General features: G+C 36.5%; 1 protein-coding gene across 1 annotated transcript in view; it reads right to left on the reverse strand.

Annotated features, from left to right (window-relative positions):
- Window positions 1–17,254, reverse strand: part of ICOS (inducible T-cell co-stimulator) — a 21,098-nt gene that overhangs the window by 1,826 nt on the left and 2,018 nt on the right. Inside the window, exons 2-4 of the mRNA XM_008584101.1 lie at window positions 2,614–2,952; window positions 1,824–1,930; window positions 773–857 (exon numbers count right to left, since the gene is read on the reverse strand). Coding sequence (XP_008582323.1) covers window positions 773–857; window positions 1,824–1,930; window positions 2,614–2,952 — 531 coding nt within the window. The remainder of the gene's footprint in view (window positions 1–772; window positions 858–1,823; window positions 1,931–2,613; window positions 2,953–17,254) is intronic.

Below are 17,254 nucleotides of genomic sequence, written 5' to 3' on the forward strand. Positions count from 1 at the left end.
TGATTCTATGACAATGGAAGCTATGTGTGTCCCTTTTATACAGTCCTTAACCATCGAGTGGTGGCAAAAATTCAGTGGCTTTTGTCTCATTACATACTTCACATCATTTCAACCTCAAAAGCAGAAGACTTACAAATTTTCCACAGTGGATGCTTCAGACTGTCTGGGTGCTCCTCAAACTTGACAACACTCAGTTCTAACTCTCAGCAGAAAAGGTCAAAGTCCCACCTGAGACTTCTGAAGCATCCAAGCTCTCTAAACTTGCACACTCTTTACATCAAAATAACTAAATATCTTCGCCAAATTCTCCTTCTTCCCCCTGGTAGCACCAGCCCAGATCTCTCTTCCTAATTTCAGTCCAAAATCCCTGTGCATCTGTACAGCCCCACAGTGCTCACTCAATAGCGTGCACTTAACTGATATTGTGAGAAGGCTCATCGTATGACTCAATGAGCTTTTCAACAAGGAAGACTCAGAATCATCCCAATTTTTGAAATATCATTTAGAAAGTTATCTTGACACAGTTGTGGCTTATGAACTTCTTGTTTGTTTATTTATTTTCAATAGTAGTTTACAAATGTATTATTTGTTTGTTCTTAATATATTGCAGAAAGCATAAATTCAATTAAAGTGAAAAATCCAGATTTTCACAGAAAAACACTAAAATTAAGTTTTAGAGATATTTTCCCTTCTTTTAAAATTAAAAAAAATTAAAATTTTAGGCTTAACGTGAAGACCAGCTTCCCTACCAAACCCCCCAGTGGAGCCGTACCTGTGAGTTTAGGTTTTTTAGCCATGTTCACTGCAGCCATGAACATATATTCACTATTAGGGTCGTGCACACTGGATCGATACTTCTGAAAGAAAAGGTCAAAAACACGGTTTGTCGTTTGCTCTTCCCCATCGCTGTCCCTGCTTTTTGACTGTTTTCTACTCTGTTGAAGTGGTGTGTGACCAAAGTGGAATAATGTGACTTAGGCTCCTGGCTTTAAGCTAAGTATGAGAACAATATGAGAAGGGCTTTGAATGAAAAGAGCTTTCTGCTGACCTTCTGTCTGCATTTCTGCCTTTATTGTTCCTTCCCCAGTAGACTTCGATCATGGACCCTATCTCGTTCTCTTCTCTTTTTCTATCTCTTTTCAAATTCCAGTTTGGCACAGATAGGCACACTGTCTGGCCAGTTGTGAGTATTAGCGTACATGCAGAGTATGCAGAATGGTGTTAGCTCTTTGGGTGAAAATCTGTAATGTGAAAGACTAAAAATGTCCCATGACACAGAGAGACTTCTGTTGTTGTCATTGTTTATCTTTCCGAATAGCTTTTCAGAGGTTTTCTTTTAAAGCAAGGAGTCTAAACACTTGCCATGTAAAGAAGCTGGCAATTACTTTCTCACCTACTACTGTCCTCTTACAAGACCTTGTCACTGACTGTTTTTAACTTACCAATTGAGGAAAATTTGTGACAAAGTGTTACATCTTTGCCTTCACTCTAGGAAGCTTAGATTCAAATTTACTATCTTTATAACTTTCCTCCTTTTTGTCTTCTCTTGGCCCCAGTTTCCTTATCTTTTTTGGATAATACTAATAACATATTTCTCTGTAAGCCATTGAGCCCTTTTTGAAATAAAGTGGGCTATTAAATAAAAGAATAAATAAACTTCTGTTCTAAGTTATTAGTTTAATTAGTAGGTAGATCTTGGGAAAAAGGAATTGTCTACCTTTTGATAACATTACTCTGGCAAGAGTGATGTGAATTTTTGCTGAGTAAATAACCACTGACATTTCTCAGTAAAGCAGATACAAGAAAAGGCAGAAATTGCTCACCTTTTTTGTAAGCCAACAAACAAACGTGCATGCAATAATGTAGACAACAACAAAAGCTGAACATCCTATCGGTAACCAAAACTTCAGTTGACAACACAGCTGTGATTCTAGGTTGAAGAAAAGACATGTTAATGAAAAACTCCAAGAATCAAATCTCCTCTTTCATTGCTGAACCACAAGTTCCTTTACCAAATTTTAGAAAGCAATTTAATCAAATGACCGCTTTTCTTCATTGCGGTCATGAAATCGAGTAAATGGTAACTAACATCATCTCAGTATTATAACAAGTATCCAGAAAAAAAAAAAACCTAAAAGACGATGCACATGTATGTTGACAAATGTGGTTAATAGAAAGGAGTTTTCTGCCTGTATTTTTGCAAAACAGCAAATAGTAAAAGTAATCAATTCACTTCACTCCACAAACACACTGCAAAACTAAACCTTCAATCTTAGGTGAATAGAGATAATAGCCATTATTAAGCCATGAGTTTAGGTATTTGTCTTAATTTTTTTTCTGATTTTTCATTAAAATCACATGTGTTTTAAAGACAGCATGACCTATTTCTAACTCAGCAATTTATGTGACTAAATTGCATATTACTGATTAACACTAATTACTATTATTAATAATAAATCTTCCCTTGTATATTTTCATCATCAATGATTGACTTCAACTGCACCTAATTGAACCCCAACACAAATGATACTTGTCTGATTGTTTTCATTAGTGAGAAAAGTTGTCAAAACACATATGTACTCTTAATTCCAGAAGATAAAAGCAATGTCTTACCATAAACATGCAAATATTCGCCACTAAAAACCTCTTCTTGAAAAGGAGGAGGATCAAATATTGATAGTTTGCAGGAATAGTAGCTGGCATGAGAACTGTCCAAGTTATATAGAAAAAAAGAGACACTGTTGTTGGATAACTGAGATTGACAAAAGTTCAGATTCTTGATGGACACCGTGTTTCCACTTCCCTTTGTCTTAGTGAGATCACAGAGTGTTTGCCTCCCTTTCAGCAACTGCATTTTAAACTGCTGAACAATCTCAGGGTATTTGCATAAAATTTGTACACCTCCGTTGTGAAATGTAAACATATCAGACTTGACGGAATCATTGATTTCTCCTGGATAAAAAGAAAGAAAAAAAAGCAAAAGTGACATTTTATAAATATGTTGCCCTAATAATTATATTTGAACTTAAAAGTAATTTATTCTCTTCATAAAGTCATCTCTGTTGCACCAAAATGAAAGAACTTCAAACCTCTCCACCCAAAAGAACATAAGGTAAAATTGTGTCCTAGAAAAAAAAACCTCATCAATAACTTGCTTGTCATATGTGAATATATAATATGGAATATATTGAATATTAAATAATAGATTTACATAGTATGAATCGAACTGGGATGATCTCTGCCCTTTGACAGCTTTCAGATTGAAGCAGGTGGTAAACAAATAAATATGTAGTAATGCACCATAATTTGTTCTAGGAATGAAGAATAATTTGAATAAAGATGGTAGGGCTGGGGTGGGTTATAATCTTTATTACAGAGTATACTAATTGACCTGATTTGATCAGCGTGTATTGTACACATGTATTGATATTCAATTCTGTACCCCACAAATATTTACAATTAATTTTTATCAATTAAAAACTATAAAAAAGAAAAAGGAAATGCCACTTTGAGGAAGTGAGTTTTAAAATTAAAATAAAAGGATGAGTAGCACTTGGCCAAATGAAAAGAAATATGGGGGAAAACGTAGTTTAGGAAAAGACTTTTACAAGTACACAATAGTGTAAGCTAAAAATAAATGATTACATATAAATATATGTTTACATTACACCCTTCCACTGGAGAGTAAAGGAACAGATGAATCATTTTCAAGTGACAGAAATGTGCCTTCTCTGAACCTCATCCCCTGAGAACTGAATCGAGGAATGATGATAAAGGAAAAGGTCCCAGATTTTTGTTTACTTTTTCATTTCTTAAAATAAATTTAAGTTTATGGGAAGACAAGTTTGTTTCTGTGAGCTACATACGGATCACAGAAGGAAGAAACTGAAATGGCTTTGCCCTCGTTGCAGATTGAGTTATTTAAGTTCAATGGCTCTTTGTCTTCCTTTTCTTTTTCTGTTTTCTTTTCTTTTTTTTTTTTTAATATGACAAATTTTCATGCTGAAATTCTTTGGAAAAAATTATTAGCATGACGGTTTTTTACTTAAGTTTTGAAATCTCTGTCTTTGTTCTTGAGAAGACTATACAACATGTGTAAAGAATTTTTAAGAAAAAGATTACCTAGTCCTTTCAGTGAAACAGAAATACTATTTGAATGTTTTTGCTCTTTATTTTCCAGATATATACTTATTTTATATAGCAACCATATTGTGTGCTGCTATTCTCATTTAATGTCATATCATAAACTTTCCACTTTTACAGTCACTATAATTATTCTTTTTAATGACTATTACAATAGGCTGTAATGTTAATCATAATTTTTTAAAACTAATACAGTAATGTTGGATGTTGGGATTATTTTCAGCATTTTGCTTTTATGTAAATATTATAACATTTGGTCCAAATGTTTAAGCATTATTATAACACTATGTATTGCCATTACACTTTCTGAAAGAACTGCTCCAATTTCTAAAAGGACTAGCATTATCTAGAAGGATTCATTTCTCACACATCTGCCTGCACTAGTTGCCTTAATTTTAGTTAATATTCACCACAATTACTTATTTTTCTTAATATCTCTAGGCTTTCATTTATATCTCTCATATTATTAGGGAATAGATTTTCAACTTAGGGATTTGATTGTGAAAATAAGCACAAGTGTTTCAGTTTTCTTGGTTTTATCATCACATATTGTACACAATAGTCAACTCTGTACACCACAAATATGTATAATCAATTGTTTCAATAAAAAATAAATAAATAAAAGTAGAATAAAATATCTAAAACAAACTAATTCTTACAACAAAACAACCAAAAATGCTAAACAAAATGTCTAAAAATATTATTAAAAGGATTAAAGAGCTCATACAAAGGAGGAGAAATTACAGGTTAAATTTGAAGAGAGAACCAGAACCCAGAGAGATGAGCAGAGCCTGGAAGCTGCTTTTAATGTGAGAGCATTTGCTGTTCTCCCAAATTCAAACTTTTGTTTTTATGTCTCAAATCCCAAAGTCTTCAAAGCAAGGAATCTAGTTGAAGGCCCTCTCCCTAATAAGTTGGGATGTTAGAGTTACAACCTTGGAGTACAGGTAAGCCACAAGTAAACCAGCCTTCATGCAGATTGTAGCCCTTCAAATCACTCCAATGGTCCAGAAAACATCAGTCTTTGAAATTTGTTTAAGGTAATCTTGGACTATTATTAAACCTAGGCTTTTGAAAGAAAAAATGCAAACTATTACAGGAAGAAAATGTTTTTATCCTAAGCCTCAAATCATTGGTACAAATAATATTTAGACACAATGACAAGCACACCATAAAAATAATGAGACACACAAGTAAGCAAGGTAACAACAGACTACAAAACAGACCCACAATTTATATATTTGAACTATGAGACCTGCAAAATAAAACAATTGAGCTTATTCCGTTTAAGAAAATAAAAGACAAACTTGTAATAATATCTGTAGTGCACAGGAGAAAATTTTTTAAGTCATCTAATTTGAAAATGAGCCAACTAGAGGGTCTGGCCAGTTAGCTCAGTCGGTTAGAGCACAGGGCCAGTAATGCCAAGGTCAAGGGTTCAGATCCCCTAACCAGCCACTGTCCAAAAAAAAAGAAGAAGAACCAATTAGATTTGGCAACAGCAACAACAAAAAAAATGCAGTAACTGAGATTTTTTTTAAAAATCAATGGAATATACACACATGCACCACTGTCCAAAAAAAAAGAAGAAGAACCAATTAGATTTGGCAACAGCAACAACAAAAAAAAATGCAGTAACTGAGATTATTTTTAAAAATCAATGGAATATACACACATGCACATCAAGATTTATCTTCTTGAAAATTTTAAAAGCAGCCAGAGAAAAGAGACTGAGTAAGGAGTAACTACTAGACTGACAGGTGATGTCTCAATATCAACAATGAAATCCAGGATGCAGTGGAATTAAATACTATATCTTCAGTATGCGGAGAGAAACTACCTGTCAACCTAGAACATAGTGTCTAGGAAGATAGTGAAGGTATATGTAACTTGAAACTTTGATAAGTGAAGTATGCATGTTGTGATTTCTTGTAGAATCACTGTAAGAACAGAAAAAGCACATATAACCTAAATCTACACCACAAATATCAGTCTAATGGTTTTATCTAAGGGGGAGAAAGAGCTGGAATTAGGAAGGAAATGGGTGCATAGGCTTTCATGTTCTAACAATGTTTATTGCTTGACCTGTGGTGATTGGGGGTGAGGTAGTATGCTTTATTATTATTCATTAAATCATGTTTATGATTTTTCTCACTTTTACATATAGATGTTTTGGCCTACAATAAAAAAATTTTTTAAGTATACAGAAGGAAAATAATGCTTATTTAATTTTTAAAATAGAGGGAACAGTGTAAACAAAAGGGGGAAAGTACTGACTGCCTGAGAATAGGTGCAGTCTACATCAAATGAAAAGGAAGGGTATTTTGTTTGGGGACTTATTTGTCTGAAGAGTGAGCTGTGGTGCACTACTGTCGCTTTGATGCTTATGTCTCCACTGTCTGCTGCTGAAGATAAAATCAGTGGACTGGTTCTCAGTTCCTTTAGAAATATTCAGAGCAAATTTCCCAGAGACTTTAGAATGGCAGCAGGTAAACCACAAAGAGATCTTGGAGCAGAAGTGTCTGCGGCCACTGTGTGCACACACAGACAAAGACGCATTGCCTTCTATTTCTGATGATGATTTTGTCAACAGCTTTTTCCACCTTCGTGCCCACACTGTCACCTATAACCCAACACAGTAGGAGATATAACAGTCAGCAGTGCAGTGCAGTGGTTCCCAAGGAAACCGTGCACACACAGACAAAGACGCATTGCCTTCTATTTCTGATGATGATTTTGTCAACAGCTTTTCCCACCTTCGTGCCCACACTGTCACCTATAACCCAACACAGTAGGAGATATAACAGTCAGCAGTGCAATGCAGTGGTTCCCAAGGAAACCATGCCTTCTATTTCTGATGATGATTTTGTCAACAGCTTTTCCCACCTTCGTGCCCACACTGTCACCTATAACCCAACACAGTAGGAGATATAACAGTCAGCAGTGCAGTGCAGTGGTTCCCAAGGAAACCGGAGGCAAATCCTGGCTCCTCCTCTAGGAAGGCTCCGTCACTAGGATACCCCTCTGGACTTCAGTCTCCTAACAGGTGAAATAAAGTCTCTTTAAATGTTTTTGTGAGGGAAAAAAAAAACATTTTAAAGTTCTTTCCAACACTTACTTTCTATGGATTTGGGGTCAGAACATATCCAGATGAGACTACAAATAGCCAAGAGAGCCAATTCTTTGCTGTTGGGTGAGTCCTCCAGAGGAGAAGCCACGTTCCCATAATTTGCTCTGTTTTAATATTAGAATGGGCTATTTCAAGGAGTCAGGGGAAATCAAAACGATGACACTATCCTTTTTGCCCACAGAAGTATTTAGGTAGGGCTGGGAAGGCTGTGCTTCGGTTTTTCTTGAATGACAGTGTCAAGGGTGTGTGCCATTCACATCAACTGGGGAATCCAATGTGTCATTTCTATTGGACACTATTAATTATCCATGTTATCATTTTTAACCTAAAAACTGCCTGTGTGACCTTTCTATTATTAAATGAAGTGAAAAGAAGGCTGACTCAGGTTTCCACATACTCAACGTTTAAGCTATCCATCTGGAAAACCATTTTGGCAACTATAAGTCTTCAATTTGAATGTTTTCAAGTGTGGTTTTTAATCAATTATTTCATGATTATTTTGGCACCTATAGAACAGATATGCTTAAATACCAAAACTCAAATTCTCCTTAGCCTTTGGCAACATTTACTCCTCAGCTTTTGAAAAATTGTATTAAAACGAAACCATCGCTTACAACCATGACTAAAGCATTTAATGAATAGACAATTTAAGGAACAGATTAGTTTCTTACAAACGCATAAGCAGCTAGAATCTTCTCTCCGCCCTTCATGGGTGTTTGTATATGAAAGTCTGATATTAAGCCTGTAGTACTGGTATGATAGCACCAATTTTTATAGCTGGTGTTTGTTCTGATTGGTTAAGTGCCAAATCTGTTTGGTCAGTTCCTCTGACATATCAGTAGTTAAAAATTGTGAGTGTCCCCCTCACTGACCTCTTTCTTCTTGCTCTTTCTTCCTTCCCTGCATGTTTACATTTTTTTCACATATAAGCCCTTAATATAAAATCTCCTTCCATAATATCCTCCCTCACACTGCCTTTAATACGCTCCTTACTTTTTCTAACATACCGTCTCCATCTCCATTACCCATAAATTTCCGTTATACACTGTCTGTGCATGTTTCAGGCATCCTATAATCACCCTCCCCTTCACACTCGGTGTTTTGTGTAACATGATTCAACCTCTTCCCAGCATCATACACAGTCAGACCTGGTGAACTTAGAAATCATACAGAAGGTCCAATTCTTTGGTGTACAGACACCTGAAGGCCCAGACAGATTAAATGATTTGCCTGAGATCACACAGCTTCTTGGGTGCACAAAAGATTTTTGGTCCAATCCACAGTCAAAGTGCCACTAGCAACAATCAATGGAAGTGCACTAGAGTTGGGCAGCTACATGAAGCTAGACAGTGTCCACTAGTGCCTGAGTCTTGTAGGACCACAGCTAACATCTGTCTGTGGGAATATGACCTAAATTCCCATACCTCTGTTTTATGTACAACAGATTCTATCCACTTTTCCTCCATCTCAGCTGGTCAAAACCATCATCATCCACCAAGAGCTTTCTGCTTTTGTTCTTGCCCATTTATAATCCATTCTCCACAGAGAAGCCAGAAAAGATCAGATAGTGTCATTGCCCTGCGTAAGAACCTCCAGGGCCTTCCCATCTCACACAGAACAAAATCTAACTCCTTGCCAGGACCTGCCTACCATCCTGCCTCTCTAAGGCCATGTGCACCAGTCACTCACTGCACCACAGTTACACTGCCCTTCCGCCTAAGCCTCAGACACACAAAGCTGGCTCCCAGGGCTTTGAATTTGTTGTTTCTCTGCCTAGAATGTTCTCTCCGATCTTCACATGGCTGCTTCTTTCTCATTGTTCAAGAGTAATGACACTTCTTGAGCAACCACTGACAACCCAACCTAAAATACACACCCAAGTCATCTTCTGTCATATTACCTGAGATAAAGTATATATCACTGTCTGAAATTATCTGGTTTATTTGCTTGTTTTCTTGCTCACTGTCTGGCTACACCACTATAACTTAAGCTTTAAAATCAGGGACCCTGTTGGTCTTATTCACCAATCCATCCCAAGTATCTACAATAGCACCTGGTACGTAGTAAGTTGCAATAAATATTTATTAGATGGATGGATGGATGAACAAATGAATATGTAGATCTCGGTAACATTATAAATATAAGGAGATAAAGCATGGAATATAGAATACAAAAACTAAAAGAGCTCTGAGAAATGATTAAGTTAAAACTTTCATTTTATAATTTGTTCTTACATTTATAAGTTAAACTAGAGCCAGAAAAGTGAGATCTTGCTCAGTTTCACAGTTCATAGCTGGGACATGATCCCAAGGTTGGCTACATCATGTTGCCTTTCTTCTGGAAAAAAATCATGAAGATATGACATTCATGCATGCACGACGCCATCCCAGCTGGGAGGTCAGGTTCTAATGAAAATGATCTTTCTGAGCTTTAAAGAAAAAAGTTCTTTACCTGAAAATATCCATCAGGTTCATAAAGACTTGTTTAGATGATTAATGAGTCTCTTGGCTCTTTTATGTCTATAGAAGGGAAGACAGCTTTAAATATGGTTGATTCTTTTGTATCCCAAAGAGCACAGTAATTAAATATGTCCAATGCATGGTTAAGACAGGGGCCCCTGGACCAATGATTATCCTAATACACCCAGATATTTATAAACACAGCATGTTAGTGATTTGTCATCTAAACACCATGCTATATCTTCTAGCACTTAATACATTGTTAAAAAATATAAATAGGAGTATGTTCTCTTGAATCTGGCGATGACTCAAAATCTGAATATTAAGTATAAATTTTTGGTTTGCTACCCATATCTATTTACTTTTTGTTGGAACTTCTAGATTATAATCATTCTAGAGAGCAAGTACTATGTTTTCTTAATCACATTGAGTACCATGTCTAGTGGGGTATATTCTTTCCAACAGAGGTTCAAACCTGTTAACTGCTGCTGACTATGATATTTATAATACTATTGATGTCAATAGACCAATGTTTTCAAGAGTAAAATTGGAATCTTTATATTAGGTGTTTCTTTGGTTTTTCGAGATTTTTAATGGATGAGAGCGTTTGCATCTCTTTTGTGGGGGCTGTTAAAAAGATCTCTGAAGAAAAGGTCATTCATCTGAGAATTGCACTATGGTTCAGAAGTTTATCTGCAAGGTGATTCTTTTAATATCTAAACTATTTCATGTCTCCAGCATACAATGGTCTTGCTATGGCCCATCCTGCTAGGACTCTTTGTAAGCAGTTGTGTTATCCCTGGTTGAAAATTTTTTGGAGAAAACACTTAGAAGCGCACATAATGCAGGATGTGTGAGACAGATCAGCAGTGTGATTTTCTTCTCCTTGACTCAGACTTCTAACCACGAAAGTCTCAGAGTGATAGAAAGATAAGATCTCCTGAGTTTGCAATTATTGATAGAGCTTATTAAACACATTTTCTGTAATCAAACAATGATAAGCTTTAGCTTAGCACAGCACAGAAATGTGATGCAAGAAGCAAAGATCTAAAAATTGCAATGTTTATATTAGGTTTTAGTTACATTTGATCCTTTACTAAGAAATTTTGACTTTTTTTTTACTGTACTTCCTACCACTATCTTTTTTTTCGTCTTTCATAAAAGCAATGTCATTTCTTATGAGGCTGCTAGCTAAAATTTTTAGAATCCTGGATAGTAGATTTTTATATGTGTGTCGCTTCTCTACTTACATTATCATTAAAAGGCATTCATAATCTAAACAAGTGATTGAGGTTAGGGAGGTAGAAAGGGTAGGCAAGATAAACTCAATCCAATCTAAATTTCTAACATTTGGAGAAAAGAAAGCCAAAAAATGTGAACAAAAGTTAGGAGAGAGCCAAAAGCCAAAAGAGTGCACATAAACACACACGTGGGCATATACACACGCACACACAATGTGTGAATTGTTTTTACTCTCCAAAGACTCACAGGGGACACAAAACATCCACTGGTTCTCCAAGCGTGTATGATAAGAAAAATGAAAGATTGATTTTCTTCCAGTTATAACAGATTTTCTTCATGAAAATGGAAAAATCCCAGAGGTGTTATAAAATTTTGCAGCAATACTCACAAAGTAATCAATTTGCAAACAAGTTATTTTGTTAGTTATTTCATTGCCATGATTTGAAATTATCATACTAGGAAAGTCACATGAGAAATGATCACACTAGGGAAATCACATAAGATTACATGAACCCAACTCCCTTCCACAGAGGGGAGGTAGAGAGAATTCCATCCGCAGCCCTGAGTACCCACATTGCTTTCCATTCCTTAGCTGCTGTGGAAAGCTCTTCAGGCACATAGACAAGGTGTTTGTTCACTGTGTGAATTCATTTGCATCTACGGCTCCCACTCTCATTTTTACCCCAGTATCTCACTTCTTTATCTCCAGCCCAACCCTCCAGTCCCTTGTTTCCAATTTCCTTTTGACATTTCTATCTGGATACCCTGAGACATCAAGTGTAACATTTCTAAACTGAACTCAATTTCCACTCACTAAACCCAAACCCTATCTTATTAGTGTGACCCTAGGAACCTCAGAGTCTTCCTCATTTCTCCCTTTCTCTAACTCTCCTCATTCAATTTATTATCAAATCTGGTTGACTCTAGCTCATGAATATCTCCTGAATTTGATTCTTTTTCTCCATTCCCATTGCCAATCCAGACCTTTTTCATGTCTTCCCTGCTCTGTAGAAGCATCTTCTTGACACCAATTTCCTCTCCCAGTCCATCCTCCGTGCTGCTCCCAAAATTGTGTTTCTAAAAAGCATTTCATTCTCCAGCTTAAAAGTCTCCATTAGTGTCCTATTGCCTATAATGTTTAAAAAAAAATCCCTTTGGCATGACAGAAAATACCTTCACAATCTCATAGACCATCTATTGAAGCCATACTGAACTTTTTGGTCATTTCTTTCACAACAGTACTTCTGTTCCCATAAACTAGAATATCCAATTACCCCCTTTATCTGGCTAGAAACCCTCATTAATTTTTAAGAATTGTTTCTTGAGGTATTTCTGAGACCCCCAGACAAAGATGACTCTATGCTCTCAATAGTACCTTGTTTAGACCAATACTTTTATAATGCATATCATCTTAGATCATCATTATTTTTGTCTTTCTTCCTCATTTAACTGTGAGCTCCGTAAGGATAAGGACTGCATCATGGATTATCTAAATAATCCCAGGACCTGGAACACAATTGAAACTCAATAATATTAAACAGGTGAATTACTAGAAGAATATGAAAGCTAAGCATGGCTGGCAAATGTCCTTGTAATGGGCCAAGGAGAGGAGCGAGAAAAGTAGTACAAGATATCCTAATTACTGGATATTGGGGAGCATTTATCTCCCTGACCAAAGGCAAAGACACAAACTGAACGATGCCCAAACAATTCTTTGAAACCCAGCAGCCTCCACATAACAAAAGCAGAAGCAACAGCTTATCAGTAAGTGCTTATTATGGACAGACCACAGCAAATGTACTCTATCATTTGATTCTCATAGCAATCTTTTAAGCCAGATCATCTATTTTTATCCTATTGTACAGCTGAGGAAACTGAGGCTTGAATAACTGGCTCAAGCTTATAGAGCCAATAGATGACGGAGCCATGATTTGGACCTAGACTATCTGACATCAGAGTCCACACACTTAATGAATCATAGTCCAATAATCTAGCCCAATCACTTATTTTACAGAAATTAAAGCATAGCGGCTAAAGAGACTTGCTGAGAAATAAGAAACAAAAAGAAGCTTTTAACATTAAACTACATATGGAAATGATCTCAGATTATTTTTCTTCAGGGTATACTAGATATCCTATTGTCCCAAATATTTAAAGTAGAATTCACAATACTTAAAGCAATATTGGTGACACATGTGTGTTCTGTGATTGAAAGGGTCATCGTACACCAAAATAATTATGAAACAATGTCTTAGATATGAAATTACATTGTGCTTAACATACTCATTTCCCTAAATATTTTCATTCATCAACAATTGTGTATTAAGCTGCCCCATGTATTTGAATCTGCAGCAAAGTCTGGGTTATTGCTCTGATAAAGCCTAAATTCTCAATGGTTATCCTATTACTTATCTGTCTGTAGAAATATATAGAAGTGGATTCAAATATACTTTCATTGTAATTAACTAAGTGCAAACAGGCACTTCTATGAGATTTTTGTTTCAATTCTAGATAGCACAAATAAACAGAACTTTAATTGTGAGTGCAATTGTGGGGGTGGTGTTGACATGGCATGGATGGATTCTTTGATGCTGAGTGCTAAGAGAACATAAACACTGGCTGTAAAAAGTTTGATTTCTCAAATTCAAAAAAGTACCTTTAAATCATTTTTAATTGCTTACTGAAAGTGCTGTGTCTGTGTCAGCATGGCTCAAACAAACAAATTATATCAGCCCCAGTGGTCAACTGAATCAAAACTCTTGAGTCCATCCCTTGCTTAGGGACAACGTATTTCTTTGCTTTCCCTCAAGTAAAGTAAATACAAGCATCACTATGTCATGCATGACCCAGAGGAGGTTTGTATCCCCAATTTCTGACTCTCTCTTTAAACTCGCAGATCTTATCTGTTTTGATCAACCTTACAGGCCAAACCAGTGACAAAAATCATTTTTTGACTAACTGCTTCAATTTGTGTTACATATTCTCTATATAGTTAAGTTCCACTTTCGGAAATATGATTTTGAATTTTTATAAGTAGCTTTCAAATGCCAAAATTTTTATTTTACTTAGGATGACCCAAAAGGTGCCATTCAACAGACCTACTTTATCAGAATAGAAGTAACACAATGTTGCCATTTACTGAGAAAATGTGACCTTTTCTTTAGTTACTGCAGGCTATATAACTGGTTTAAAAATATATTTTTAAAAGTTTATAAAGCCCAGTAAGTCATTTTACATGTAAAATTCAATATTCTTAGAATAGGGAGGAAGCAAAAGTTGTGGGTTTTGCTCAGTTTACAATTATAAATACTGGGGTGAATTTTTTAAGTCAAATAACATTATGGATCTTACAGTGAGTAAAGCTAAGATGATAATTTAGGTCCTCCCTACACAGCTACACTTTGTTTCTACCAAGAAATGGTAATATGCTACTAGTAACTTAAAAACCATAATATTCCCATTTTATTTGAAGGAGTCGTGGTTAACAAGCAACAGCAAGTTATGAAAACCATTTTGTTCACTAATGATGAAAAACAAGGAACTCATGATCTTACATGAGAATAATAAGCATTTCTAGAAAGAGAAGGGAAAAAAGACAGAGGAAAAGATATGATTAAACAAACACAAGGCGAAAAAATAACCTGAAACAAAGATTAAAACTTGATATGCAATTTGAAAAGACTCATTCAGTTCTAAGAAAAAATAATGCAAACACATAGAAACAGAGGGAGTTAGGCATATCCTGGTGCAATTCCTGAATTCCAATATTTAAATAAATAGCTTTCAAGATTACAAAATTCTAGAGAGATTTTTTTTAAGTTACTTACAAAGGACTGAGAACCAGACTAGCATGGAACTATTCACCCACAACCCTAAAAACCAGCAGACAATGGATGATTATCCACAGACCACCGAAAAAAAAAAAGACTGCAGTCCAGGAACCCTGTTTCCAGAAATGCCATCAGTCACCCATCAGGGTAAAAGAAAGACATCTTTACTTGTGCTGGAATTCAGAGAGTTAGGATTGTTTGAAGAAAATTATGGAAGTCTTCTGATCGTTGGATCAAGAACGGAGACCACAGGACAGGAGCAAATGTCCAGAATGACACTGTCACTGAAAATATGTGATGTAAGTGTAAAGAAAGGATTCTCAAAACAGAAAGGTAATGCTGTAAGAGGAAACCTCACAATGATCTGCACCTGTAAGCTTAAATTATTTCAACAAAACCCACATATGGGGCAGGGATTTTGTTGAAACTCACTGAGGGCAGCATGAGAGTGGGAAGAGAACATTGCAAAGTTCTTCTGTAAGTGCTGGGGGTGGGGGTTGGGCACATCAGGCAAGGGCATCGTCATTATTTATTTTAATACAATAATAAACAAATAGACATTCAATTAAGATTCTCTGAACATGATAATGACAGTAAGAAGTGTAGTTGACCTTCCAAATTAACTGGAGGCAAAGAAGAGCATCAAAAGAAACTGCATCATGTGAACAAAAAATAAAGAGAAAAGGAGGATGCAACAACAAGGGAAAACAGATAGTAAATAAACATGATATTGAAAGAATAAAATCAAGTAGAGGCTTATCATGGTGAGTGGGAATGGCCTGAAGAAAAGATTGGTAATTGGGGTTTCTGGTGGGGATGGGTAGGAAGGCAGCCTGTTGGTATGGGGATCTGAACACTTGGCTTTGGTGTTGTCAACACTGGGCTCTAACCAACTGAGCTAACCCACCAGCCCTTGGGATTTTCTTTCTTTCTTTTTTTTTTTTTAACCCAGCATGAATACCGGAAGGGGCTGCTGCCAGGAGACAACATTTGTGCAGAGTCTTGGAGAGGCTGGTAGGGGCTCAAAGTTCAGCCCATCTCTACAGGCTTCTCTCTGAGATCTGGAAGGGAAGCAAGAGCTGGAGATGCTAAGGGACCATTTTCTGTGAGGTGGTGGAATTCAGAAATAACTGTTCCAATGCCTCGGTGACAAAGCAAGGTTCAAAGTGAACCTGAGGGGTATTCAGCTTCCTCACAGGATACATAATGAGACAAACCCACTTATTAGGCACCATCTGCTATCCATCATTCTACTTCCATGCATTCTCCACCCTGCTTTCAGAGTGGCCTTTCTAAAACCAGAATTCATCAGGTCACCCACATGGTCCCCACTGCCCATAAAATCTACAAAGAGGGTCTTTCTATATGCAGTTAGAGATTCACATCCTTTTACAATAAGGAACTTCCTATTGGTCCAGAATCATTAAAAGAACAAAACCTTGTTAAATTCTGCATTGAGATCCACAGAAGACTGGGAATCACCAAGATCTCCAACTATCTCAATTTGCCAACCAAATAACAAAATTGATCAGAATTTCCTTCCCTTGAGATTTATGTTACAACTCTGCTGCTTCAACATGGTGATGTTGGAGCCAGACACATTGGAGTTCTAATCTTGGTTCTGCCACTAGTTGCTATATAACAAATCATTGAGTCTTGCCTGGTCTGAGATTCTTCAAGCGTTAGCTGAAGGTAAGAAAGCCTATGTCTGTGGCATGAGAAAGCCTACATAGTAGGCTTTAAAAATATAACAAAGAAGATCTGCAAGCATTTAGTTTACCTGAGTTTAGCAATTTATGCCTGTGGCTTTTAAAACGGTCATTGCTGAGCTCATGAATCATGGTGGTATTTTAAATGTGATGACTGTTAGCATATTTATTATCACTGTTTATCCACTTACCTCAGTTTTGCCACCTGTCAGACAGGAAAACGGCATGCCACGTGGCATGGTTTTCTGTGTGATGAGGGTGAACATTTGTTTTATTCATTTAGAATCTAAGATGAATATTATTCTAGAAGTACAATGTATTCATCAGCTTAGTCTGGCAACTTGAAACAATCCTACCCAAGGCTGGATCCATCCTTCCTCAGATATCCCATGAATGCTCATTCACATCTCCTGATCACAGCACCACTGGCATAACTGCCCAGATAGATTTGGCATAGTGGAAGGCTTTTCAGCAGTTCAAACAAACCCTTCCACGACTTGTACAAATGTTCTTGGGAGAAAATCCAAGATCTGTAACATGGCCCATACTGTCTAAATGGTCTGGCCTCTGCTGTCCTTTTCAGCCTCATCTTGCACCATCCCCAACGCTTTTCCTCTCTGTGCTCAGAACATCAGCTTTCTTCCAGTTCCCTGATCAGTTACCTCGTAACTTCCTGCTATGGGACCTTTGCACTTGCTCTTTCCATGGTCTGGAATGCTCTTCCCCACCTTCATACCATTT

Source organism: Galeopterus variegatus, unplaced genomic scaffold (assembly GCF_000696425.1).
Source record: "Galeopterus variegatus unplaced genomic scaffold, G_variegatus-3.0.2 Scaffold3150, whole genome shotgun sequence".
NCBI lineage: Eukaryota > Metazoa > Chordata > Mammalia > Dermoptera > Cynocephalidae > Galeopterus > Galeopterus variegatus.